Source organism: Paroedura picta, chromosome 1 (assembly GCF_049243985.1).
Source record: "Paroedura picta isolate Pp20150507F chromosome 1, Ppicta_v3.0, whole genome shotgun sequence".
NCBI lineage: Eukaryota > Metazoa > Chordata > Lepidosauria > Squamata > Gekkonidae > Paroedura > Paroedura picta.
Genome location: NC_135369.1, coordinates 37757612 through 37776564, shown reverse-complemented (window position 1 = coordinate 37776564; position 18953 = coordinate 37757612). Strand labels below are relative to the sequence as shown.

General features: G+C 42.5%; 1 protein-coding gene across 3 annotated transcripts in view; it reads right to left on the bottom strand.

Moving 5' to 3' along the window:
• Positions 1–18953, bottom strand: part of PSME4 (proteasome activator subunit 4) — a 96872-nt gene that overhangs the window by 43171 nt on the left and 34748 nt on the right. For all 3 annotated transcript variants that reach the window (XM_077334243.1, XM_077334252.1, XM_077334261.1), the window contains 12 exons: positions 18420–18685; positions 14455–14641; positions 12322–12411; positions 12079–12143; positions 10834–10984; positions 9273–9371; positions 8899–8968; positions 7473–7540; positions 6328–6543; positions 3084–3241; positions 761–856; positions 158–213 (listed from right to left, as the gene is read on the bottom strand). In XM_077334243.1, coding sequence (XP_077190358.1) covers positions 158–213; positions 761–856; positions 3084–3241; positions 6328–6543; positions 7473–7540; positions 8899–8968; positions 9273–9371; positions 10834–10984; positions 12079–12143; positions 12322–12411; positions 14455–14641; positions 18420–18685 — 1522 coding nt within the window. The remainder of the gene's footprint in view (positions 1–157; positions 214–760; positions 857–3083; positions 3242–6327; positions 6544–7472; positions 7541–8898; positions 8969–9272; positions 9372–10833; positions 10985–12078; positions 12144–12321; positions 12412–14454; positions 14642–18419; positions 18686–18953) is intronic.

Sequence of the window (18953 nt, the reverse complement as noted above, 5' to 3'; positions counted from 1 at the left end):
TGACATCACACAATATTCAGCATCCTGAAAATCATTTTTTTTAAGTCAATCCCTGGACCTTAAAAGATTGGAGTCAAGAGACTAGCAAGATTCTGTGCTAATGAAGCAGCAAAGTTTAAACAATTATTCAGTTATCTATTAGATGGAGCTAACTCACCATAGTCAACACCGGTATAAAGTTTGAGCTCTTCTAAGGACACCAGACTTGGAACCCTGAGGAACACACAATGCATACAAGCTGCTTAAACAGAAAAATGTGATGACATGAATGTGACTTTATCATCAATTTTTTCACATGCACATTAGTCACTGTTAAAAAGTCTGAAGATTAAGAACAGCCTCAACTTATAACTTCTTAAGATTCACCTCCAGTAAAAAGCACTCTTAAATAATTGCATGAGTCACAATGGCAGTAGCCAGCTTTTTTGATACTTCGGACCTATATTTCACTCTGTAATGCTGTGGCTCAATAAATAGGCTGAGGTACATCTCCACAGCCCAGGTGCTAGGCCCTCACCTTTCCTGAGGTAGCAAATACAAATAGATTCTATATTTTCATGACACAGGAGGCAGCGGAAAGCACAGCTCTTTGGTAAAGCAGAGCGTCAGGGTACAAGGATAACCAGGCATGCATCTGACTGTGGGAAGTTTTGACAACTTGTATTTCCAAGCTGATAGCATTCAATGCAAGCTACACCATATCGCCTGGGAAGATTCCTCCCACTTTCTTTTATATCTATACAGGGTAATGCTTACTTACAGATGAGGTACTCTCTCTCCTTTTAGAGGTGGCAGCGTGTTCCCTGCCCCAATCAGGCAATTGTGCACTATAGTGAGAGACTGCTGCACATCATCCCTGAAAACAAACATTAAATCTATTTCAGTTTTTAAGATATGTGTGGGCAAGTAAAGAGCCATACTTCTTTGCTGACATTACTGCATTGCACTGATCTTTACCATATTAATTCCCCAGTGAGAACTCTTGGATAACTAAGTTCCAAATGTTATGGGGGGGTGGGGAGACTGGACAGGTCAATGGAAGCATACGCTTGTATTTTTCTCCTCTGTGGTTCTGCTAACCCAACACAAAGCAAACCCTTCCCTCATCCCCAGGTTTCTCCTCACAGAGCAGTTAGCAGCTTTGGTAATGTAGGGAGAGAGTAAGAGAGCTCAATCTTCATCAGCATTTCAGCCCTCCTCCAAATCACACAAACCTCCCACTCCAACTGATACTATTTTTCTTTTAAAAATACAGGAAACCCTAGCCATGGAATACCTGAATCATATTTAGTTTGCTCATGTGACCACCACAATTAGACAATACCCTCCACTCCTGTTTTATGTATTTATCACATATCTAACACAGAATAACTGCCTTTGAAAGCATATGAGAAAAAATTACATTTTAGGGCCATGTAGAGATAGCGGATTGTTCCACAGACACATAAGAATGCCAGATTTACATTAAAACCTGATTTTAAAAAAATTGTTTTTAAACACTCTACCCTCAAAAAAGGGAAAAGTCTGTTTTGTGTGGCCCTCACAATTCCAGTAAAAAATGCAAAATATTGCACAATCAGTGCTTTACTGGGTAAAGGGAGAAAAAGCAGAGGCAGTAGAACAAGAAGACGGCAAGAGAATGATGAACGAGCCAGGGATGGGGGCTGAGGGAGGAGCAGGGGACAACAGCAATACTCAAAGGCATCAACTCCCAATCAGCTTGGCATCAGGGGGAAGAAGGAGGGAGGGGAGGTTAAAGCAGAAAGTATGTCCTTTGCACTTCCTGCTAAAAGCCTTTTGCTATTGCCCCTGCCACTAATCTGTGGGTGGAGGTCAATGCAGGTATTCTCTCCATTTCCCCTCTGCCTATCAGCCGTCAGCAGTGGCAGGAAACTTTAAGCAGGAAGCACAAAGGCTGCAATTTCTTGTTCAACTCTACTTCCTCCCACCTCCAAAGGAAAAAAAAACATCTAGTTGATTTGGGCTCTGGACAAGAGGAGAACTAGGGAAGGAAGAGGTGACTGTGAGACTGACAGAGGGAAAGGAAGACCAGAAGATGAGCAAAATTGTATGAAACCACTCTCTCCTGAAAGCTTTATAGGTTTTGCTACTGCAAGACTTTTACTTTCTTTAAAGCCCTTTTGATCCAAACGACAAATTAGGGTCCTTCACTCCCTTCCGGAAAATATGGTAGGGAGACATTTGGCCACAGCCAAATTGGATCTCTATCTACCAATAGATAGGGAAATGTGTTTTATTTTGACACAGTAGAAGATAATTTTGTTAAAATAGCGGCAATCCATAGCGTACAATAAAAATTTTAATGAGGGCACTCAAATATCATATAGGACAGGACTTAACCTTTCTCAAATAGATAAAGCCTATCCAATAAGGCAGATTACAATATCCCCCATTTAGGATTGCTGAAGGGGCAACATTCAGATCTGTAAGCATGACTGTTCCACAGTAACAAGGAACAGTTAACTATCTAACATAGGCTGGGATGAATGCAAAGGGAAAGATGACAAAAAACTGGGTGGAGCTCTGAGCTCCTATAACGGAGCTAAAGATCTTACAATCTCGATTATGTTTTTAAAGTGAATCGTCCTTTAACCCAGTGGTCCCCAACCTTTTTATCACCGGGGACCGGTCAACGCTTGACAATTTTACTAAGGCCCGGGGGGGGGTAGTCTTTTGCCAAGGGACATCACTGGCTCCACTTGCTTTCCTGCCGGCGCCCCTGACTTCCCGCCACCTGTTGGGGGTGCTGCCAGCAGCAGCTGCGCAGTGCCATGCCAAGGGGGAGCCCCAGCCATGGCGGCCGCTGGAGAGCACCAAAAGTGAGCCAGCGGCAGAGTGGCAGGGCAGCCCCCAAGGCAGCAGCCAGGGAGGAGGATGAGGAGGAGCCACGACCCGGTACCGACTGATCTACAGACCGGCCCCAGTCCCTGGACCGGGGGTTGGGGACCACTGCTTTAACCTACGTTTACATGCATAGAACCATGCTGCTTACCAGGCTGATATGAAGAATCATTGCCAATCAACTCAGAGTAAAGCATTATTACTGATTACGCAACACTGACCTGGACATTTCAAGATCTGCATCTGCATAACATGCTAGCTTGTCAAGCTCTGGTTGGAGAAAAGAATCCAGCAGGTAGAAAGAAAAAGCTGTCTCTTCAGCTGAAGGAACATGCCACTGGATGTTGAGACTTCGTAAGTCACCAGGCTTACCCCAGTCCTGCAAGCACAGAACAAGACAGTGTGTTTTACATTTAGTGAAAACATCTGGGTGTTCTTCATTTAACTCAGGTTCTCAGCCACAAGGATATTAGTGCTTACAGTATATAACAAGGGTTTGCATCACACATTCTTAGCAAGGTGGTTCCATCACAACAAAATTCACTCAAATTGACAACAGTCTGCTTTTGTTCATTGGAAATATAAGCCTTGCAGCAAAGGTTGGAAATATATCTGGAAATATTTACAGTTCACTGGTGAGAAGAGTCCTAGTAAATTCAGGTGCTGATTTATTTTTAGATTTTTTTGAGGCAGAGCTTTGATATATATATTTTAATTGTCACCTTTCCTTAAATCTAACCAAAGTGGCTAAGATAATAAAATTCATGAGATAAAGTTAAAAGCCAAAATATATCATAGGGGAAGGGGGCACAGAGTCTCAATTGCACAAAATCACTACCTTCCTAAGATACCTAGTATAGTGAGTCAGGCTCCTTTTGGGGAAAAAAGTTTCAAAACACAGAGGCAAACACAGAGAAAGCATTCCTCTGGCCCAACTCAGTCTCACAGATTTGACACCTGAAGCAAGGCATCTCCAGAAGATCTCTAAGGGTGGGATAAGCCCATAAGTAAATAGTTAGTTGTTGTCATCAGGCCATTAAAGGTTTCATAAGTCAAATACTAGCACCGCAGATTGTGCGTGGAAATTCACTGCATTTAGTGCAGTTGGTACACTATAGGTTTGATGCATGTCATGGAAATCTACAGCAGTTCAGCAAACACAGAGCCTGTTGGAGGCTTCTCCAAGACTGGACACAACCTGATTTCTTCTCACCTGACAGAAGTCAAGTGAACTGGAAATTCCTAAAGTTAGGTGAACAGAGTGTCCCTTATCTTCGGTAAGAATGTGCAAAAACATTTTTTTAAGGGGATAGGTAAATTGAATCTAAAACATATCAGTATTTCCCACTATTCCTGAATTCCAATATTTGTATGATAATCAGATTCAGCAAATTTTTGGGAATCCCAAATTTTTAAAGCTCCATTATACCCTGTGGGGACCATTATAGTAAATGGTCCCCAAAGGATGTAACGGAAAACTGATACAGGTGCATCTGGGGCTGGAGGGACTGTTTTTGTTTTATGCTGCAAATCGGTGCCTCTTCTTAATCCCCCCAACCCAAGTTTGCTTTAGAATGCTTTGGGCTGATCCTGCATTGAGCAGGGGGTTGGACTAGATGGCTTGTATGGCCCTTTCCAACTCTAGGATTCTATGACAAGTTTCAAAAAGACTGGACCAGAAGGTCTAATTGTATGGGCACCCAAAGAAGGTGCCCCTATCTTCCATTGATTTCAATGGAAGGGGAAGTAATCACTTAAAGGTAATTAAGTCCCTTTAAAATTTAAATGCCTTCTGAAAGCCCCTGTACAAGTGAACTTCAAATTTGTTTAAACTTTCGCAAAGTCATGAGTTCACCCAGAAAATGTTTAAAGGGACTTTAAACACCCAATTTCATCCAGCAGTCCTGAAAAATCCTGACTATTTTCAGGGTCTTGAAGTAGAATCTAATTTACCATAGTGCAGTGAAGTTCATAGATGCAACCCTTAACAGCTAATAATGCACTCAACAGGACCAACAAACAGAAGCCTGTTACAATTTATTTTCAAAAAGAAGAAGGGTTGGTTCTTATATGCTGCTTTTCTCTACCAGAGGAGTCTCAAAGCGGCTTACAATCACCTTCCCTTTCCTCTCTCCACAATAGACACCCTGTGAGGTGGGTGAGGCTGAGAGAGCCCTGATATCACTGCTCAGTCAGAACAGCTTTATCAGTGCTGAGATGAGCCCAAGGTCACCCCAGCTGGCTGCATGTGGGGGAGCGCGGAATTAAACCCAGATCGCCAGATTAGAAATCCATGCTCCCAACCACTACACCAAGCTGGCTCTCAAGGGAGAAGGAAGTCTCTCAATTGAACAACTCAAGGAATCTAAAGTAGCATCACTTTTCTCCCTTAAAGCCCCATTGGCCAACTAATGATCTTGTGACCTGCGTTTTAAAGACAACTTATTTTCTGTTAACACCTTGGATTTCAAGTGAAAATGATGTGAATTTCATTTTAAGTTGTTCCAATTGATGGTCTAATAGCCTGCTAATGTTTTTTCTTTTTGCCCACAGGTTGGCCTTGGCCATTTTGCAACTATGATAGGTCATGGGCAGATTATGGATGTTTGATGTTATGGATGTTTGTCACTGACCAGCCAAATTTTAAAGTCCCACATAACCACATTTCAAATCAGCTCACAGTTGAACTAAACCATGTCGGTCTAATTTTAGAAAGCTCATTCACACAGCAGTCCCTGCTACACAGGTAGTTACAAGGATGATACATGATCAGATAATTACAGCTAAAGAAAGTGTCATCATGTTTATGGGAATAGCTGCTATTAATTCACATGCCTCAAAAGTATCAACTCTGCTCATGCAGATGAAAGATTATTGGGTTAGTCCCAGTTCAATGGGAGACAGTCAGTCTTTGCACGGCACTCCTTAAGGGTAGATGTGCAAGAAAGTCAAAGCCATTTCACATTACATAAATGTTAATTTGCATGTATACCACAAAGTAGTTCACAATGCATTTTTAATCAAAGAGAGGAATTGCATGATTGTAAGATATCCAGATTGTAAGATACACTACAAATATGTATATGCCATTCATACGTAGCCACAATGAAAACAATGAAGCCATATACCCCTTAATTTTCTGTCATATGAAATAACTCTTAGCTATAAAACTCATCTATTTATTTAGTAGTAAGCTTTCTCTTTTATTTTTAATTTTTCATATACTGCACCGACTCTATAACAGAGCAAGCTAGAAACAGCATGAAAAGTACATAAAAGACTACTGAGGAAAAACAGACAATTCAAATATCTACATTCATAGCATCTTTCAATTACACTTTCCATAGTCACTGGAGTGGGAACACAGCTTCATATATATAAAATAATAAATAGTCATTTAGTACTTATTTTTTGCAAAAAAAAAAAAGTTCAATTGTCTAATCCTAGATAAATTAAAATCCTTGCCTTGATAGGAAAGTATTCAGAAAGAGGCTTGTCAAAACCACCTGGCACACTGCAGTATTCTGTGGGGTAGATAAGTGTAGTAGAACGAAGAAGATGATGCAGTAGGTTACAAGACAGAATGTAACCCTGCTTACAGGTTAAGTGGAGGGTTTGCTGAAGAATCTTCACAAGCTGCTCACTGTACGGCAGCAACTTCTTCCCATCCACACGAGTGATCTAGTCAAAGAATGCAAACGTCAGGAACGTAAATATGACAATGAATCTGTACTATTAATAAATCATTACATGAGAGGCTTCAGAAGAGATGGGATTTTCTGTCTTTGACTCCAGGTAACCAGGCATTTCTTATAGGTTATCTCCAGTCTTGGGTATCTCCTTAGGAATATTCTGGGGCTCTAAATCTTTGCAAATACATGTACGTGGTTCCTCATTTCATTGCCTTGGTCAATAAATCGGTATTCATTTCCCATGCTACTTGGCCTTTGTAAGTGATATCTGTCAGAACTGGAGTACTAAGAACTGCCACCCCCTCCCTTGCATTGCAGCCTTTGGACTCCCTACTAGACCCTTAGTCCAGAATGCTAACTGCCAGAGGTCCAAGATGTGGAACCAGATGCCCAAACTGGCATTGTAACATTGTAAGCCACTTTCCAAAAACAATTAGCAAAGTCAAAGGTCTTTATAATCCAGGATGCTTATGCTTATTAGATGGAAGATGGGCTTGGAGTACAGCAAAAAGTAACGGACTGGAACTTTTCACAGTGGCATGACTTCTGCATAGAAGTCTAATGTTCTGGGTAGGACCAGCCACAGGAGAGCTGGGTACAACACTACATCTGCTAATTATTATTATTATTATTTAATTTATATCCCGCCTCCCCCCGGAGGCTCGAGGCGGGTCCCCAATAATATCCCCATCTAACAAGACAGCGCAAGTTCAAAGGAAGCCAACTGGCAAACTTCTGTCGCTTTCAGCTGTTCTGTAACTCAGTAAGGTCTAACATCTGCTGTCCCTTAGTAGGTCTCCGGACCATTCTGCAGCAGTTCCTTGCATCCTGCCTAAGCAGAATATTTTCAGTCACTTTTATATCACATGGATATTTAGCATTTCACTTTCCCACCCATATTAGTATTTCCCATAATACCTCTGACAAAAGCTGGAGGTTCCACAGGAGCTCCTTATCTAACTCTTCATCACGTAAGACATCATCATCTAGACAAAAAGCAGAATCAGCCCAACTGGTTTTACATTGAAATATCTACAACTAAAGTTGCATTTGGAAATGTTTGACAGATCCAAGCAATTGAATCAATCCCTGAAAAACTTGATAAAATGCCCTTGAATACCTAGAAGTACACTTTTATTTCCCCTCACCTGGACAGTGGCCTAAAGCAGGGGTAGTCAACCTGTGGTCCTCCAGATGTTCATGGACAACAATTCCCATGAGCCCCTGCCAGCAAATGTTGGCAGGGGCTCATGGGAATTGTAGTCCATGTACATCTGGAGGATCACAGGTTGACTACCCCTGGCCTAAAGAATTATATAAAATACAAAAGGCTCAATGGCACATGGAGAATTTACCTGCTACAGGATGTCTCCTATAACAGTTAACTGCTTCAGGCAACAGCTCCAGATGAGCAACTTTTTAAAAAAATTCTGCATTAATGATTTTGTTTTATATAAGACCACTAAATAGCCACAACCTCCACATTCCCACTCTTGATGGTCCAAAGATCCAGGTTTTCCCTAACTCAGACCAAGGCAGTCAAAATGGGTGAAAAAGGGAGGAGGGAGTAAGCACCCACTCAAGACATCGCATTTTCAGGTACAAACTCCAAATTCTTTCAGAGCCTCCCTAAAAATGCTGCAAATGGAGCAAACATATGGTGCCTATAGGTGCATTCTCCAGGGAGTTGTGACTCACAACAGATCCCCATTAAGCCTATATTCAGTGGGAAAGTGGGGTTTGCATCTGCATAATGCACAAAAAACCGCCCTGAGCCTCCAGGGAGGGCGGTATAGAAATATAATAAATAAAATAAATAAATAAAAATAAAATTACTTTAAGAAATCTATAGCAAATTTGACACTGTGTATCTTATATGGGTACATGTAGCAAGAAGCTAGAACTGGCAGCTAAGTGCCTGTACCACAAGCACAGGGTGATTAAACACATGTTTGATGTTACGCATCTTTGAAGCTGCTCTTAGAATGAAGCAAAGTTAAAATGCTCAAGGCAAGACCAATTAACAACCTATAAAAACATGTTCCGGCAGCCACTGCAAGCCAAACAGTTCTTTAGGCCCATTACTAACTCAGCAAGGCAGAACTGAGCAGCAATTTCCAATAACCTGCTACTTTCCAGGCATGCAAGCACTTTCTGCCTGTAATTAAATTGACCCTCCTGGAATTAATAGTAATGCAGGAAACTATAGGAGATTATAAAACACCAGATACACTGTATCTTCTCGGAGCAATGTTTTTTTTAATCCTTTATGTTTTAAATAGGAAATTCACAGTCTATCAAAATTGAGCTTGTCACAACACAAAGCGAGATCAGTGAAACTTACTGAGAGTAAGATGTGCTATAACGTTGCAGCAATGGGGAACAAAGAGCTTCAAAGACTCCTCAGGACAGCACTGAAAACGTCACAGAGAATCAAATTCTACATTAAGATCTTTCTGTAAACAGGGAGGATTTCTTTAGGGAGGGCTATTGGGTGTTTTTAACGAGCATTTTACAACAATGATTAGGAATGTGCTCAGTGGCCTGAATTCAGGAGGGGATGAATTATTTGGAATTAAGGATAAAGAAGCCTGCTAATCCAAAGAGGGCAGAGGAATTGGCAAGGAGAGCCAGGGCCAGTAAAATGGCACGGCAGTCACTCATTGGTGTGCATCTCAACCAGGAAGGGTCAGGGAAAAAGTAAGAAAGCTGTCTCACTTTCACAGCTGCTCGGCACATGTCAGCAACCATCCGACCAGCCACTCTTGTCTCAAATATATTTGAAATGGCAAAATTAAAAACCTTCTCCAAGGCAACCTAAGAGAAAAGCAAGAGTGGAAAAACAAACAGTAAGCTGATTAACTAATTTTGCTCTGTTGGGGAAAAATATACACTCTGATCTAAACTTTATGTATTCAAAAACCACAACTAATCCAAGCAAAATCTAATTCAAAATCAGTCTTGGCCATGATCCAGGGGATAAGCGAGAAAGTGAAAATGAAACCAATGCTTCACATACCTGTGCTTAGCAATTATTTAGCACACTGGTGACTAAACATCTTAGCAAATGTGCCACTGATTGGATCCCATCTAGGCATGCTAAAATCTCCTGATGCTCCATGCAATTATTGGCACTCCTGCTAATAAATGGCCACACATACTTGAAACAAACAATTTGAACAACTCAAGAAGAGACACTTTAGAAGCCAGGTAGGCACCTTACTGTGGAGGTTAAAGCAGGGCACCAATGCTTTTTCAAAATTTACTTGTTTATCCTATCCTCCTCCAAGGAATGAAGATGGTATACGTGGTCTGCCCCCATTTTATCCTGACAACCACTCTGCAAGGTAGGTTAGGTTGAGAAACAGTTACTGACCAAGGTCACCAAGTGAGCTTCACGGCAGAGTAAGGGTTCGAAAAGTTGTGTCACCCCCAGTCCCAGTCCAACATTCTAACCTTTTCACCATGCTTGCTCTCCAGAGAAAAGAATGCGCAAGGAAGTACTCTGAAGAGCTAGTGAGGTCTAAGGAGAAAAGGTACACTGGCCATATTTCATCCACCATTTAAATACCACACAGCTCATCACCATGAGAGGCTTAGAGGGGGACTTATGCTTATGACTTCTTTTATTACTGAGAATTTTTATATTAAAAAAAAATTTAATTACATTGTTTTTACTCGTGAGTTGCCTCTAAAGAGACACCCAGATTTTCTAAATAAAGCAGAAACATTGGCAATCCTCTCAGGGGCTGGAATGCCAAGGTTCATGCCACCTGTTCCAGTATGCAATGGACTCCTGCATCTCAAGCAGCAAGCCTCTCTTCTGTTTGGCACTGCCCTCTGGAAAATGTAGACAGTCATCTATGCAGTTTGTGATATAGTACAAGAGCCTCCTGAATCAAAAGAAATAAGTAAAACCAATTCTATTAAACATGCCCAAGCCCTTGAGAGCATCTATTAAAATTCCTATTTTGAATCCATACCAGAACAAATTTTGAGTCCAGCAGCATCCTTAAAACCAACAAAGTTCTATTCAAGCTATGAGCTTTCATGTGCACGCACACTTTTTAAGTTACATATCAGTGTAACCCAGTTTGAACTGTGCTATTTTATCTTACAGATGTTCCAGGGCAAGATTTTCTTGCTTAAACACATAAAAGGTGTGTGAAGTGTCAGTCTATAAATGCTATGCAATTATACCAGCTAGCGTCTTACAAAAATTGAGTAAAACTATCATGGCAAAAAAGGTTTTGGTTCTTTCATCCTTGGTTACACATACCTTAAATATCTCCTTAGAACACTGAGTGAGAATTGTGCTGAACGTAGAAGACAGGCCTAATTCCACCAAACTCTCCAAATGAGTCATCTTTTCTGTTTCAGTCTCTTCCCTTGTTTGTTCCAGTGTACTGCTTTCTATAAGCCCAAAACATCTAAACAGAAATAAAAATAGAAAAATCTGTCAACAAATAATATTATAAATTTCCTGCTGATCTGTCTATACACATAAGAACTGTAACATATATGACAGGCTTTTAAATAGCCACTCAAGTGTAGCAAGCAGAGAATGCCACTCTGATAAATTTGGGGGAGGGGGGGGTGGCTGGCGGAGAGTGAACTTTTACAAACTATTCCTTTTTCCCCCCAAGCTACCAATGTGATATTGTCATGCACTAAATTGGTTCCGCCCCAACTCAGTTGTAAAACAAACCAGGTGACTATGGACTACTCAACCATCTCTAAGCTTAACTCACCTTCCAGGACTATTGCAAGGATGACATAAAGAAGGAGATACCCATGCATACTGCCTTGGAGGAAAGGCAGGATAAAAGTGACACAGAGTGTGTGGGTATATGTAGGCATGCTAGTGAAGCCATGTGCAGCCTACTGAATTTATTTGCAAGGCTAATACTGTCTGATTTCAAAAGGGCCCGGAAATATCTCAAGGAAGTTCAAGAAAATCAAGCTTACTGAAGCCTACTTGGAACCAGCAAGAGAGAACACCTACTTGGAGACAGCAACTTTACAGACGCTAGGAGCATTCTGTTTTCTGGCTGCCTACTCCAAAGAATCTTCAGCCTAATGAATGTTGTTCAGCCACTCTTTTTGAAAAAAGATAAGGAGAGATGGCCCTATCTGCATATCACTCCTGCTCATTTCTTTGGCTCCACCAACTCTATCATCCTAAGGCACCTAAATGTCTCCTGCACTCTTTAGAGAGTCCACCCACTGTCCCTTGCTGATTCTTATTTGTGCAACCCTCATCTATCACACTTATGTAACGCCAGCTCTTTTTCCCTCCACAATCCTCAGATCAAAACCAAGCTGCTCTGAGAAACATGTGCACTTAACCTCACCAAAAGGAGTTACGATACGCGTGAACGCCAGTGAACCAATAGATTTTAGAGCATGGATACTATGGGGAGAGAAGGTTTTGGCAGACTTGCAGTATGGGAGAGTAAGCTGAAATATGTGGGAAAGCCAGTCGAGCACAGTTATCAACAGTCAGTTTCCCATCAGAACTTGCCTGTCCATAAACTGCAGTACAAAATCTTCAAATTCAGCAGTAGCAGAACACAGTTCTCTCTCCACCTACAATTTCAAAGCACAGGGGGGGGAAATGCTTAATTCCTTTTCTTTCTTTTATGTACTATGAAACCTGCTCCACCCACCCCCCCTTTTAAATTTGAGCATCTTTTCAAACACAACTCACTTTGTAAATATTATGTAAATACTTTCTGCATGAGAAAACTCTGCATTAACATCTTACCTCTGTGAGGTCCTCTCTCTCTTGTAGTACAGATGAGCAATCTACTAAAGGCACAAGAGTAGAAAACGTTGCAATAAACTGGAATGTGATCTAAAGGGAAAGACAAAAAAGTTCCATTATCTATCGCATGTACTGAAAGTTAAAAACTTAACTCATCCTTATGGAGTCCAATGGGCCCAAAGAAGTATGAGGGAAATTTTGTCACAAATTTCTAACACTTCATTCTCCACATATTATTCAGTCTTAATGAGATCAGTTCCACCATGGAACCTCATTACCCTCCAGTCACCAAGTTACAGGGCATTATGCTTAAGGTATTGGGTCCTTTAATGCCATTTGCATTGAATGGGAAACAGATTATACAGGCTGAAACAGACAAAACTGTCCTTTCTGGTTTTATTTATTCCATGATATCCTGCTATTATTTTATTATATTTATATACCGCCCTCCCCGAAGGCTATTCTGTGTCTTTTCTCCCAAACAGAAGTACAGTTTTCCAGGTTTTTGATAGCAGGTATCAAAACACAATTCAGCTCACAAGACCTTTTGATTTCATATGGAGTTTGATCACCAGATTAATAAAACCTGAAGACCTATGAGGTGGATACACCATCCATCCCCAACTGCTTGGCTCCAGACTGCCTGCACTGCCACCACATCTGCCTGCTGAGTTCACAGGTCAGGGGCTCCTGCTCCCTCCTCCCCTACACACCCACTTGCAGTCTTGCTGCTGCCTCTGCTTGGCCTATTCATGTGGAGGAGTCAGCTGACACAATGAGAGTTCATGCCCCGCCTTCTCCACCCTCATTTTCACCTGACTTCAGTGCCAGTAGCGCAGCAACAGCTTCTGGTCCTCCTCACCCAGTCAGCCCCTGGCCAGCTCATATTGATGTAAAAGCCTACTCCTTCTCCCCTGGCCACCAGGCAGACGCAGTCAAACAGGAAAGTACAGTGCAGCACAATATAAATCCAAAAAGATCCTGCACTGTACGAGGCTGATGCAGCAACAAGCAGCTGCTCCTCCCTTTTGTAAAATGGTGACCAGTATCTCACAATATAGTATTGCAAAATGCCCATATTTTCCTAAATATATTACATTTTAACTTTCTCTTGTCTTTCTTGGATTCTTTTGCAAACTTGGAAGACTCCCCTAGGTCTGAAGAGAAATACAATCACCCCAACCTGTACCTGGGCCTATTTGCAGGGCTTTCTGATCCACAAGGGTCACCCCCCCTCGAATTAGATCTACAGTATTTGTTATTGAACATGAATCTTCAAACATGTTATTTGAACAAGAATCCTGAAACAAGATTTTTGATGGGTTGAGGCATAACAATACTATGTAATGTTCCAATGAACAAGAAACACTATGTAATGTTCCAATGAACAAAAAGAGTGTGAGGAGGCACAACATGGATATGAGTTATAAAAACACTGCAGTACCAGTTCTGTGAAAGCAGCGTGAATGTGACTGGGGCAATCCTTGAAATCATGCATCTAAGAGGCTCAATAATTAAAACACTTTTTGTAAAATCCACAGCTTGTCATTATTTCCAAACCACATATTATTGATAATACTCTATCCTCCAAACAGAGTTATGAATCACAAGGTAGACCTGGCTGAAGGTAAAGAACAAAATTTAGTTCATGGTTTGGAAGTAGCAGGCAGCTATGGTTTTCTGTAATGTAAAAGAGAAGGTTTAATTATTCAGCCAGCACAGGAGGGCAGGAAGGAACATATAAGCTCTAAGAATCTTTATGTAACCATTACATTGTCTCATGTAAAGTTATAACAGACTAAGAAAAAGTAAATTTTGTTATTTCTGAGCTCTAGAAAAGGGGACTGAATGACGTAAATTGCACTACAGTCTCAGCTGATTTTAAGTTATGCTTGTGGTACAATATCCACCATTGAAATGTACGCATATATATGATCTCTTCTATCCCCATTAGGTACCAGAACAAGATCTTAATGGAGGCAACAAGGACAGATGAGGAGGCAGTATGCAACATCCAAGGTAAGAACTGTGGGAAAATGGATGAAAAATGTGAATGCACGTGGAGACTCCTGTTGGTGAAAACTAGAGCCATATTCTACAACAGATCAAAATGTACATCAACAAAATACTCACCATGCACTTGCTGAAGTCATTTGGATCCACACCAGGCAACGCTCTCATCAATAGAGGCAACATGTGCGTTGGACTTTCAGGAAATAACTTATTCCCAGAGACCAGGCTACGAGCTACTCCAATTACACAGCTCAAGGTGGCTGTGAGTTGATGAGGTTCTGTTAATGTCTCCAGTGCAGGGTATGTTCTATGGAGGGGGCCAAAGGGGGTAGCAGGGAAAGTTCCAAGAAAGGATTTTCAGTTTTTATAATATACTTTTGCTATTAGACACTCAAATAAGTGATCTTAAATGGATATGCAGAATACTACTTTTGGAAGCTTTTGAAAAACAGAATTTCATTTCAGTGCATTGTTGAACCAGTTCTTTGCACACAATTTTTTATATATCAACTTTCCCCCTTGTTTATCCAGATACATAATGATCAAAGCCTCTTCCTAGCTATGCAGCTTTTTCTGATATTTTCTTAACCCACTGATTTCTGTATGAGGACAAAATCACAGCAAAAGGAGCACTGTGGTCTAAATGGTGACCCTATGGAAAAGATCAGCCTATATTGATCCCTGCCCACCTTGCTTGGCTTACAGCTAAGATCTGCTGTTGTAACCCACTCCAGAACTGCTTAAGACAAGCAGGGCTGAGTACAAGGAGAAACTCCACTAGATCATTCTCTGTCCATTGCACTCTGCCCCACATTCCATGAAAGGAAAGGCCAGAAAGCACATGAGAGGAAAGACATGTCTTCCCCCTGATGTAGCATTGCCTCCCCAGTGAAAGAGTTAGCAAAGCTATGCCAAGGGAAAGAAGCATTATCCCACTAACAGATAATGTGAGGGGTTGCAAGTCCATTCAAGCAACATGTGAAAGCCTGACATATCCCAGATGTCAAGTATAAGTGGGGAAGCAGATAAGAGAGGAGCAGACTGAGCTCAAGGTTAGAATGACTGCAGAGGCATACTGAAGCAATCTGAAGTCTCTGTTTTTCAGAGCAATGGATTAATGTTACAGAACTTTACCTGCAGAGGCTCAGTCTAGATGGAAATATTGTATGGTTTGACTGCATGACATCTAAAGCAACAGAATGGAAAATGACTTCCAAACAAACATTGTCAAAAGAATGCACTGGAACATTAACTAGGAACAACCCAAAATCTGAACACATTTTCTCCCACTAGGTCCCATATTAAAAACAGCAAAGGGAAAAGCCTAGTAGCTTGGGAAACCTGCAACTAATCCCAGGACCTTATTTTATTTCTTTTTATTACTATTCTGATGCATGCTTTTACACTCTTATGGTTCAAGTTCCATAAGCACTCTTGTGAAGCTGATCTGTGACAGAATGGCAACTTACAGATTCAAAAACATTATTTAAAAACTACATACAGCAAACCTGTGAATGTAAGCTACAGTGGCCCTAAAAGGATGGGCAACCTGCACTACCCCAAAGAAACTCTGAATTCAATGAACAAAGATGAGTCATTCAGCTGCAAAGATAACAGCTTAGGACTCTTTTTCATCATCATCCCAAAAGCCAAATATTACCACTGCCATCTACCAGGCTCCAGTAGTAGGGATGCGCATGAACAAGGAAAATGCAGTTTGGTTCGTGGTTCATAACACGTCCAGTTTGCAAATCATGGACCATCACAATTTTGTGCTAGATGAACTGGTTCAATTCATGAAGTCTGTGACTTGGTAGAACAGCCCACCTAGTTTGTTAGCAATAATAAACTTGCAGGGCTGTGGCTTAATCTGTGGCTGACTCTCTTCTGCCTGCCCTTCAAGTATGGTGAGGATTGGATTTACAAGGTCCAACTTACAGTTCCCCCCTCCTCAGAAGGTGCCCTCAGGAAAGTGCTTTCTAGGGAAATGACAGGGACAGGTCTCCCCAGTGCTCTATCTGGAAAAGGCAACTGCAGCTTTAGAAGTTTATTGAACTGCACAGGAACAACCCAGTGACACTAAAATCACAGGGAAGCATCACCTGGACCCATTATGCACGGGGGTTTTAGCGCACATTCGGGGTGGAATGGCGGCGACTAAAATCACGGATAACGCACGGAGCCGGCTGCAACCGGCTGCAGCTTCGGTGCATGCCGCCGAAAAAGCCGTGTCAGTGAAACGCGGAAGAAAGCGCAGCTTCCGGGTGAGCGGGGCGCAACCAGAAGCGGCGCCCGGATCGGCGCGTGCATAATCGGTTACTCTGGGTTTTGCCGCCGTCGCGCCCCGCCCCGTGTATAACCGGTATGCGTTGCGTCTTCCCCCTCCGCGTTTTCCATGTGACCCGAAATCGCCGTTTCGGCGGCCGTGCATAATGGGCCCTGGACAGAGCCACTAACCCCAGCCACACACTGGACGCAAGACAAGCACACATACGCCATGCTTGCACCCCCTCCCCCCAACTCTCCAAAGGCAGGTTCTGAAAGACAGAAAGGCAGACAGCCCCACAAGACCAGTGGAAATCAGAAGGGTTAGCCATCCACAGTAATTATCTTGCTAACAAGGAGAGGTAGATTTTGTGTTGTGAGGTGGATATTGTTTCATGAGATAGGTGTTGGGTGAAGAAGCCCACCCTCACCCAGTAGAAGCAGCCATCCTCCCACAGAAGCTGGATCACTCCGAGAAGAGGAGGAATGGGGAGACATGCAGGGGAAGAACAGACCTAAGAAGGGTCAAGAAAAGGGCAACTAGCAGGGGAAGGATGACATTGAAGAAGGCCAACTTGTCCACCTTGATTGGGTCTAAGCAGCAATGGGGACTGTTCTGCTCCACCAAACTCATAATCATGGCAAAGGTAAGAGTTCCAGCAGGTGGATAAGTTCTCGAAGAGCTATTTTTCAGGCTCATCCCCCTCACTCTGCCTCACAAACATCAGACATGAAGACTTGAGGCTGCACAAAAAGAGGGCAGCCAGACACCAGCAAGGCCTGTATCACAAGAATGTTAGGTGGCTTTCACAGTGCTCTCCAGCACAGAACATGCTTCACCACCAGCCAAAGCACATGAGCCAGGCAGATGATGCCCTTGCAGTGTGCAGCCTTCACTGCTGTCAATATGTTGATGCCAGCATCCATGACCACGTAACAACAGATAATGCCGGCACCACCCACCAACTCCCTTAAGCTACTCTGTATCACAGCAGCAATGTTTTGTATTGTGCAGTTTGCATCCATCCTCTATACATGGAGCAGAATCACAAGTAGCAGGACTGCCCCCTGCCCCAACTGTTTGGACAGACTGGTCCTCTGGTTGCCACCAGTGGGCGGTGAGAGGAAGACAGGCATGCTGCTGGCTGCTCTAAATGTCTGCTAATGAAGTGCAGAGTTCTGCCTCACACTCTGGAGAGCTTAGCTTTCACCATTCCCACTGTAGAGCGGTTTATGGCAGGCAAGGCTCATGGTCCTCCACAAGGGGACAGGGTACCCAGGAGCCAGGTGTTGCAGCAGTTGGTGAAAGCCTACTCCTCCATGAGGGAGAAGGGCTAGCCATCCATAGCAATCATCTCAGCAACAAGGAGAGTGACTGCTTCCTGGGTCCTCCATGTACTGTTGGCCTGCAGGAGGGTGGCCCACTTTGATGACCCATGCCACCTTGCCTCTCTCTGTAACTGCGGATAGCCAAATGAAACAGGCTGCAGAGCTGAGAGTATATATATATAGCTTTTTGATCCTATAGAGCAGAATGGGAGTTCTGCTACTGGCGGCCAGCAGTGTCTGTTAAGCTTTGGAAGATTCGTATTTCCATTTCCAAGGCTGGAGAATTCCACCTCCCCAGTTGCCTTGGAGTTTTGTAAATTACTGAGTGAAGACAACCTGTCTGGAAAATGTAATCAATCATGAACCACCACAAACAGCATCAAACTTCATGAAATGTTCATGCCAGTCACCCTTCCATGAAGTGGCCACAATTCATGATGAACTTTATTTCATGAGCTGGTTCGTACCCATCCCTATCCAGTAGTACTCACTTTTCAAGTACTGGTGGGATTACCAACTCAGGGCGCATTAGTGCAAGGTTCTGCAGAGCTTGGGCTGCCTCTAAGCTTCCAGTTTTGCTAAACATAGCCAGGAGGACAGGCTGAATAATACATTCTACAAAGTCTGTGATATCCTGGTCAGTAAGTTTATGGCTATCAGGCACAGGAGTAAGCCAAGTCATCTTCTTGTACCGTTCACGATGCAATCTTCTGACAACGCTACTTGGTAGCCGTTGAAGTAGCTTCATGAGCTTGTTCTGCCATTGAACAGAAAAGGGCAGTAGAATCAATTTCCATTAATGAGCGGCAAAAACAGCATCAAGATCTATTTTTCTTCTTCTCTGACCTCAGGCTACAATCCAATACACATTTATCCTGGAAGTAATTCCCATTGAACAAAATGGACCTTGCTTCCGAACATTCATGCTTCAGGCCAGGCTCTCAGTATGTTAAAATCAGATAGCAAAGCGGCCTACACCCTTCTGCCTTTAATGAATATATTTACAGCAAACGTCCCACAGCCTG